The sequence below is a fragment of the Formica exsecta genome, unplaced genomic scaffold, assembly GCF_003651465.1.
Source record: "Formica exsecta isolate Colony F162 unplaced genomic scaffold, ASM365146v1 scaffold451, whole genome shotgun sequence".
Classification (NCBI taxonomy): Eukaryota; Metazoa; Arthropoda; class Insecta; order Hymenoptera; family Formicidae; genus Formica; species Formica exsecta.
Window position 1 is genome coordinate 375,792 of NW_021851748.1, and position 9,163 is coordinate 384,954.

At 39.6% G+C, this 9,163-nt stretch overlaps 1 protein-coding gene across 1 annotated transcript in view; it reads right to left on the reverse strand.

Annotated features, from left to right (window-relative positions):
* LOC115240828 overlaps positions 1–9,163 on the reverse strand; it is a 92,918-nt gene that overhangs the window by 59,807 nt on the left and 23,948 nt on the right. The window contains exon 2 of the mRNA XM_029816213.1: positions 8,612–8,889. Coding sequence (XP_029672073.1) covers positions 8,612–8,889 — 278 coding nt within the window. The remainder of the gene's footprint in view (positions 1–8,611; positions 8,890–9,163) is intronic.

Sequence of the window (9,163 nt, forward strand, 5' to 3'; positions counted from 1 at the left end):
TCTATGCATTTATTTGCAGATGCGGGGAATACAGCGACAGGCGTGTTTCCACACAAGGAAAGCGCTGACAGAGGAGCTGATAGAAGAAGACTCGAAGATCGCACGCCACAATCTCAATCTCGAGGAAGAGTACGCGACGATCGTAACGAGGATAGTCGGTGAATAATCATTCCCGTTCTTTGAGTTTAATTAACTCGACACAGTTGTGCATCGACGACTTGTGACGAAATTACATCACGATGTTAGAAATTAAATCAGGTGCTGCGCCAAAACACTACCTCTGCTACATGTACAAAACTATTGAAGAATTAATTGTATTAGGACTACAATGAAAATAGATGCATTATATATTATATTATTTATATATATATATATATATATATATATATATATATATTTATATATATATAATATATATAATCAATTTAAAAAAATTTTTAATTTTGAACTCACGATTCGGATTTTAATGTTGACTTGTATATATCTCGCTATTACAGATTTTTGAATGTTTCAACGAACTTTCATCCATATCTTCCATTTAATTTGAGACCGTACACTCGCATAGAAGGTAATTTTTACATTCCACGCTTTGTAATTGCGATATAATTCATCGAATCACTTAAATGATTCGAATTTCAAAACATTACGATGGTAATTTCTAGTATTCTTTTGCGGGGAGTGTCTCACTTACTTATCGATATTAATTTCTACGATCTATCTAATGTTCTTTATTCATTTATTATAATCTTTTCACCCATGTAATATTTGAGCTAATGTTACGCGACACCTTGTACTTGCGATGAATCTGATTATTAATTAACATTTTGTTACTATTGATGACTATTGTGCGCCCGATCCTTTGAATTGCGCTTATTCTTTTTTCAAACTTTACTTTATTCATTATCATTGAAAATGAATTGAAACGTTTGATATATGAATTTTGTTAAGATTTAAAATATAAAATATATTATTATTTTATTACGCACCACTTACTGCGTCTTGGATTTAATTGACCCTTCATTTTACTTTTTATATTTCCTGGGTTACATAAAAAAAATTTTAAAAATGTTTGTTCTCTAAATGAAAATAAACTAAAAGTGTTGTTTTATTAGCGATTTGATCTAGATTTTTTCACACGAAAAATGCCGACCCTCGTACTTTCGTCGCGACTCGACGCTTCGTAGACGTCGTCAACACTGCTTTCGGCGTCGGTATGTGTCATGACGTCAGTACGTGACGATACTCGCATAGTTATGTCGTGGTTAGCACGTGCGCGTAGCTGTCAGCCATTGGCGTAGCTTCGTTTCAAATTCCTTTCATTTTGCTCCAGAAATCTCGGAATTGTAATTAACCCTTTCGCTGTACAAAGCAACCTTTATGTAGGAAATAAAATATTTCATCCTTCTAGATAATTTCACTGATAACGAACCTTATATACATTTAAAGAATCTTAACGCGTTTCTTCATTAATAATAATAATAATAATAATAATAATATATATTAGATATTATTAATGAAAAAACGCGTTATATATATATATATATATATAACGTGTGGACTTTGTGCACATATTTTTTATAATGTACTATGACATATAATATAACACATAATGTACTATAACATATAATATAACAAGTAAAAAATAAATCTTATACGATCTATATTTACATAATATTCCTTGCTTGCCTTATGTGTGCTCTTACATCTCTCGTTACAATATTAACATGCATCATGAATGACATATTGAATGTTATAATGATTTATTTTTAGCCCAAGTTCTCTAAGACGGTGAAACCGTATTTAGTACGCGAGTCTTAATTCGCGAGCCGCGCGGCACTTTGCGGTCTCGCGATCTTATCGTCCTTTTATCTCGCTACTGTTCGCATCGGCGGATGATGATTCACGCGTACGTCTAGACGTCGTTATTTGCCGGAAAAGGTAATAGACACGTGAGCCGACAATTTGTCTTCGCGTATCACGCGTTCGCGACGAAGGCCGCTATTCGCGCTATCGCGAATGAGACGTTGCGTCATCGGGCGACCGAGCGGTCGCTCTGTTATGTCATTACGCGTATATATTCTAGTTCCAAGTTACAAATCCCTGTGACACATATGGGTGCCGGCTCACGAGCCTCCAGCCGTTCCCAAAATGTCAATAGCCTACAACCGATTGCCGGGAAGTAGGTATTATACAAGAGTCACTTATAGCACACGTTTGTGCGAATAGCGTTTATTTTATACACCAGATGTTTTTCAAGCACATCGACCTTATTTTTACTTGCAGATTAAAGTCTGGTATTTCCTCTCAAAAACTTGATAAAAAAACTACCATTATTGGTAATCTAACTTTTTAATCGTTTTAATAAAATTTATTTAAAATATTATGAAATAATTATATATTTTTATTATTGCATATTTAGCAGGAGAGGAAAAATTAAAATGTTTTAAATTCATATATACAGGGTGTATCTGAAATGATGCACCAAACTTTAGGAGCGTATTCTAGAGGTCGAAATAAGACTTTTTTTTTCTTATGAATATGGGTCCGCAAATAAACCCTCCGAGCTAAAATTCGAAAATGTGTGAAATGCGTTTTTATTTTTTCATTTTAGTGGCTTACTTTACTTCATAATTTACTGGGCTATACCAAATTTCAACCTTCTGCCATTTTTTTTCTGAAATACAGCCAATTTTTAATTTTTTCCCCAAACTTTAGGGGCCTCTAGCTCGAAAGAGGGTTCATTTGCGGACCCATGTTCATAGGAAAGAAAGTCTTATTTTGACCTCTAGAATATCTTCCTAAAGTTTAGTGCATCATTTCAGATACACCCTGTATATGTATATCGATTTTTTCTCTTTCATTTCAAGATGAAATATCATTTTCAAGGGAAGGATACAATGTTTTCAATAGATGACTTGGATTACAAATGAATCTAGTTTCATTGATGGTTAGATTTCACAACTGGAAACACGAGAATCGAGAAATCGATCTATACGTTACGAACAAATAATTCCGACGATCGTGAATCGGAGCACTTCGCCCGAACGATTTGTCATGACGCGTGTTTTACTCCATCATCGCCGCTGCGGGGAACGCACAGCCGGAAATTTCGACTCTCGCGATTTTGCGGTCCGTGCCGGAATTCGCGAGGCGTATCGCGCGTGTATTCGCAGCTCTGCGCGTTTATCCCTCTCTCTCTTTCTCTCTCGTCGATTGTTTTCCTCGTCGCTTGGTACGAACGACGTAGTGCGCGTCGTCCCCGTTTTTACACGACTCGTTCCCGTTTTATTTTTTTTTTTTCTTTTTTTTTTCTTTTTTTTTATCTTTATTCCACGCGGGAACATCGCTACACGCGTCGATCGTGCCGCGCCGATTTTGGCAGCGGCGCCAATGCGCCGTACTTGGACGTCGCCCAAACGTAATAAATTGCAAATCAGGTCATTGCTTTCCCGCGCGCGAGTTTAACGTTACCCGTTGGGGAAGCCTCCGGGTGTCGTTTGATTTGCGGGATTTACACAGCGCCCGCCATAGAACGAGCGCGTACGTCGCCATCATCTCTACCTCTCTCTTTCTCTCTCTCTCTCTCTCTCGTTGGCCTCGCGTCGTGGTTTAGGATGCATCATCTTTCGACGCGATGTACTCTCGACGCGACAGTAAATAAACACCACTGTCCCGATATCGTCGTATACAGTTGCGACATGCCGGCATTTTCCACAATGGAATGAAACGCAGTAGATAGAGTCATATCGTGGAAAATAACATCGTGTCACATGCGATCGATGTTCATTCTTTTCCTCTCATTTGTATTTTATTATTTCGACCTCTTCGCCTGTATCATTTACTCCCAGCTATTGAGGCTAAACCGCTCGCTTGATTATCACGTCGTCCATGACGGAAATATACCTATAATGCTGATGATGCTATTTCGAGATAATAACCAGACAAGGCCGAGATAGCCATAAACGCGACTATACATATGTATATCGGAATGTTTTGATTATGGATATGTTGTAGAGCGCGTCTAGGAGAGAGGAAGAAATCGATTCCGAGTATTATTTTATCTCGCCAACCTGTCCGCGAGATTTTCCTTGCGAATATAAAGAGACGAGTGCAGGGTACGAGAAAACAATGGCAAGTCTGCGCATTGGAGTAACCGGAGACTACCGCTGTAGAACGCTAGACATAACATTTACTCCTACCCCGATTGTATCCCTCTTTTCCTTCTGCAATTTTTAATTTTTTCCCCAAACTTTAGGGGCCTCTAGCTCGAAAGAGGGTTCATTTGCGGACCCATGTTCATAGGAAAGAAAGTCTTATTTTGACCTCTAGAATATCTTCCTAAAGTTTAGTGCATCATTTCAGATACACCCTGTATATGTATATCGATTTTTTCTCTTTCATTTCAAGATGAAATATCATTTTCAAGGGAAGGATACAATGTTTTCAATAGATGACTTGGATTACAAATGAATCTAGTTTCATTGATGGTTAGATTTCACAACTGGAAACACGAGAATCGAGAAATCGATCTATACGTTACGAACAAATAATTCCGACGATCGTGAATCGGAGCACTTCGCCCGAACGATTTGTCATGACGCGTGTTTTACTCCATCATCGCCGCTGCGGGGAACGCACAGCCGGAAATTTCGACTCTCGCGATTTTGCGGTCCGTGCCGGAATTCGCGAGGCGTATCGCGCGTGTATTCGCAGCTCTGCGCGTTTATCCCTCTCTCTCTTTCTCTCTCGTCGATTGTTTTCCTCGTCGCTTGGTACGAACGACGTAGTGCGCGTCGTCCCCGTTTTTACACGACTCGTTCCCGTTTTATTTATTTTTTTTTTTTCTTTTTTTTATCTTTATTCCACGCGGGAACATCGCTACACGCGTCGATCGTGCCGCGCCGATTTTGGCAGCGGCGCCAATGCGCCGTACTTGGACGTCGCCCAAACGTAATAAATTGCAAATCAGGTCATTGCTTTCCCGCGCGCGAGTTTAACGTTACCCGTTGGGGAAGCCTCCGGGTGTCGTTTGATTTGCGGGATTTACACAGCGCCCGCCATAGAACGAGCGCGTACGTCGCCATCATCTCTACCTCTCTCTTTCTCTCTCTCTCTCTCTCTCTCGTTGGCCTCGCGTCGTGGTTTAGGATGCATCATCTTTCGACGATGTACTCTCGACGCGACAGTAGATAAACACCACTGTCCCGATATCGTCGTATACAGTTGCGACATGCCGGCATTTTCCACAATGGAATGAAACGCAGTAGACGGAGTCATATCGTGGAAAATAACATCGTGTCACATGCGATCGATGTTCATTCTTTTGCTCTCATTTGTATTTTATTATTTCGACCTCTTCGCCTGTATCATTTACTCCCAGCTATTGAGGCTAAACCGCTCGCTTGATTATCACGTCGTCCATGACGGAAATATACCTATAATGCTGATGATGCTATTTCGAGATAATAACCAGACAAGGCCGAGATAGCCATAAACGCGACTATACATATGTATATCGGAATGTTTTGATTATGGATATGTTGTAGAGCGCGTCTAGGAGAGAGGAAGAAATCGATTCCGAGTATTATTTTATCTCGCCAACCTGTCCGCGAGATTTTCCTTGCGAATATAAAGAGACGAGTGCAGGGTACGAGAAAACAATGGCAAGTCTGCGCATTGGAGTAACCGGAGACTACCGCTGTAGAACGCTAGACATAACATTTACTCCTACCCCGATTGTATCCCTCTTTTCCTTCTGCAGTCGGCGATTTCGCCGCCGTCTTAAAAGGTCGGGAGGTTAAAAATGCACCGATTCAGGAAACGCCGTCTGGCGAAAAATACATTATAAATAGAGAGTCGATATACTATATTAAATTTGTAAACATTTAAATCAAAAGCAGCAGCAATAAAAACAAAATTAATTTACTTATGATATACATATTTTTATAATGTATCTTTATAAAAAAAGATAGAAGAGAGTGGAGAGGAGAGAGAGAGAGAGAGAGAGAGAGAGAGAAATATGTATGTTTCTCTCTCTCTCTCTCTCTCTCTCTCTCTCTCTCTCTCTCCCTCTCTTTCTCTTTCTCTCTCTCCTCTCCTCTCTCTTCCATCTTTTTTTATATATACTTAAATTAGATCAAACGACAAAATAAATTTTGATCGCTATCTAAACGGCGACAATTTCCATTAAAAAATGTCGAGAAAGAAAATCGCTGCTCGGAGTGAATTTTTGACATTGCGGTCGCGTATATATATTCCAAAGTCGCACCGTCACTCGGTGCATCCTTATGCACGCGGTGGAAGCTGCGTTCCAACGAGAACGCTCGCGTGTGCCGCAATCTGACGCGTATCCGGGATGAAATAAGGATGAGAGGATATACAACGCGACGCGGAGAGGAGCGGAGAGGAGCGGAGAAAGCGGCATTTCGTCTCGCCGATCTTCGCCAAAGAGCGGAGAGCAGAGTCGACATCGTCGCCGTCGGCATCGGCGTCGGCGCGCGCGGGAGAGAAGAGAGGGAGAGAGGAGAGCCTAGTATAGTACGCCGTAATCTAATTTGCGATGCAATCTAGAATAACAATGGTTCGCGTCGCGGCGACGGCGGCGGAAGGGGGCAGGCGTGACGGCGGTACGAAACGTGCATCGCAACGTCTCGTAACGCCGAGAAGGAAAGACGAAACTTCCCCGCCGACTCTCTCTCCTCGACGTAATCACGGGACCGGTAACTTCCAAATTAAGTTCCCGTCGCCCGATGCCGATGTAAACCGAAGGAAGCGCGCGCTCGGTGGACCCAACCGTCGACGTCCTCGGGGCTTTGCCGGAGGAAGGGCTTCGCCACCGATCAATGCCGGGATCCGGCACCTCTCGCCGTCGCCATCGGGACGATAAATGGAGTGTACTGAGATGCATTATGCTGTTTAGGCAGATTAAGATTTGATCTCGGGGAAAATTGTCTAGAGACTATCCAAATTTATTTGTGGATAGAGAAATCGTCGTGTTGAAAAAACTTGAACGGAATTAAATATTTTTCGAAAACATTTTTGTAAAGTATTTTTTATCATGCTAGATAACTGTAAAATTTTATAAAACCTGGAATTAAGGAAGAAGGAAATTTAAAAAGAGATAAATCTCTACATAAATCCTTTCATTATTGCTTTTCATTTTACTGATAATAAAATATTAGAATTATTTTCTCGAGTTTTTCAATTAATATTTCTCAAAGTTAGTATCTTAAGAAATATATTTCACGGGAGAGAAAAAAAAGGAACAAAAATTACTATAAATGAATAAACTATTAATGAATTTTATTATATATTACGGCATGTAAGATTTTATGTAAGTAGATATGTATGTTATTGTTTAGAACAAGATCTTCATCTGAAAACTCTCGTAGCGAAACTATAGTATGTACTATCGACCACAATTGTAGATGAAGTTTGGTGAATCATGCTTTGCGTCACAGATTTGTCTTTGTTGTCGCGCATGTTTGGAATAATTGAATCGGGACACCGAGACGGAAGAAAAAAATAGAGGAATGGGAAGTTATGTGCCGTTGCATAGTCTGTTTTTCCGGATAAGTAGAAAAGAGAGAGAAAAAGAGAGAAAAGGAAAAAAAAATACGTATCAGATAGACACAGCTGTGCCGCGACCGCCGAGATAAGATATCGGAAGCTTTTTCCTAGACAGCCTTCGTCGTTCCGCGAATCGCGTAATAATCTCGTCGAAGGTCGACAACGTTACCGATAACAACCTCCGCTGGATAAGAAATCGCGCTTCCTTTTTTTTCCTCTTTTGACCTACGCGTAGTTCTTTTCGTGTCCGGCAAACTATGTATTATCATATTTGCAATGATAAAAACGCGTCTATTTTGCCTCGCGGAGAAAAGTGCGTGTGCCTTTTGGACTCGTGACACGCGATATCAAGAATGTGTAACGAGACCGACCGATTGTTCGGCGAAATGAGACAGAAAGTAATAAGAACGAGAATCGTTCCGTTGGAATGTGATACGACTCGTTTGAGTCGTTATTTGTATAAAGAAGCTATTCGACGAACTCGGTCAAGTCTGCTAAAATTAGTACGACGTATACAGTTTCAACGAATACGCGGAAGTTCGTTTTCAAAGTTTTATTTCGAACAGCTTCGAGATAAATGTGATAATTTCTATATAAATCCGTCAATGACACGATTTACTGCAAATTATTCTGTTATCGTTAAAAATTCTTCTCTCTCTCTCACACACGATGTCCATTAATATTAGATATTTTATTATCCGGAGACAGGTAAATATATATTGTATATATGTGTAAGAGAAGTAAACACTCGCACATACCTTTTGGGGTTGTGTGTTATTTTTTAGTTATATCATATATGTGACAATGGAATATGTCAATATATTGGAATTAAATTCCAATATATTTATATTAAACAGAACTTATATTAAACATATTTATACTAGACATTTATATTATACAAAAATAATTGGAATTAAATTCCAATATATTTATATTGGAATTTAATCCCAATTAAATTTCAATACGCTTTATCGTTTTTAATGGAAACGTAATTTCTCAAAATTTTTCGTGCGGAAACAATGTGTGATGAAATGATACTCACCGGTGTATCAGGATGATGGCAATGATCCTGAAGCAGAAGACAACGCTGTAACGGCGGCGGCGGTGGCTCCTCGCGACGATGTCGATGACGATGATGGTGATGCCGATGATGATAATGGAGAATCGAAGCGGAAGAGGAGGAAGCGGAGCCGGGTGGGACCGGCTCGTGCACCAGCAGCCGACGATGATGAAGATGACGCGATATCGTCGCCAGGACACCCACCAGTGCTCCAACTATCAGCACGAGCGCCGCCGAGACGATATAGCCGCTCGCACTCACTGTCAACAAAAATCGGGCATCACGATAAGTAAACGAAATTTCAATGGGAAATTCCCATAGGAAATTTTGTCAATCTTCGTAATTTTATCTATTTCATATCACGATTTTTTAATGACAAGAAATTATAAGATATTTGGCATTAAATATTAATAATATAATTATTAATATTACTGGTATTATATTAACAATATCATTATTAATTTGGCATTAAATATTAATAATTATATTATTAATATTTAATGTCAAATTATTTGATATGTGCGAAAGAATTCT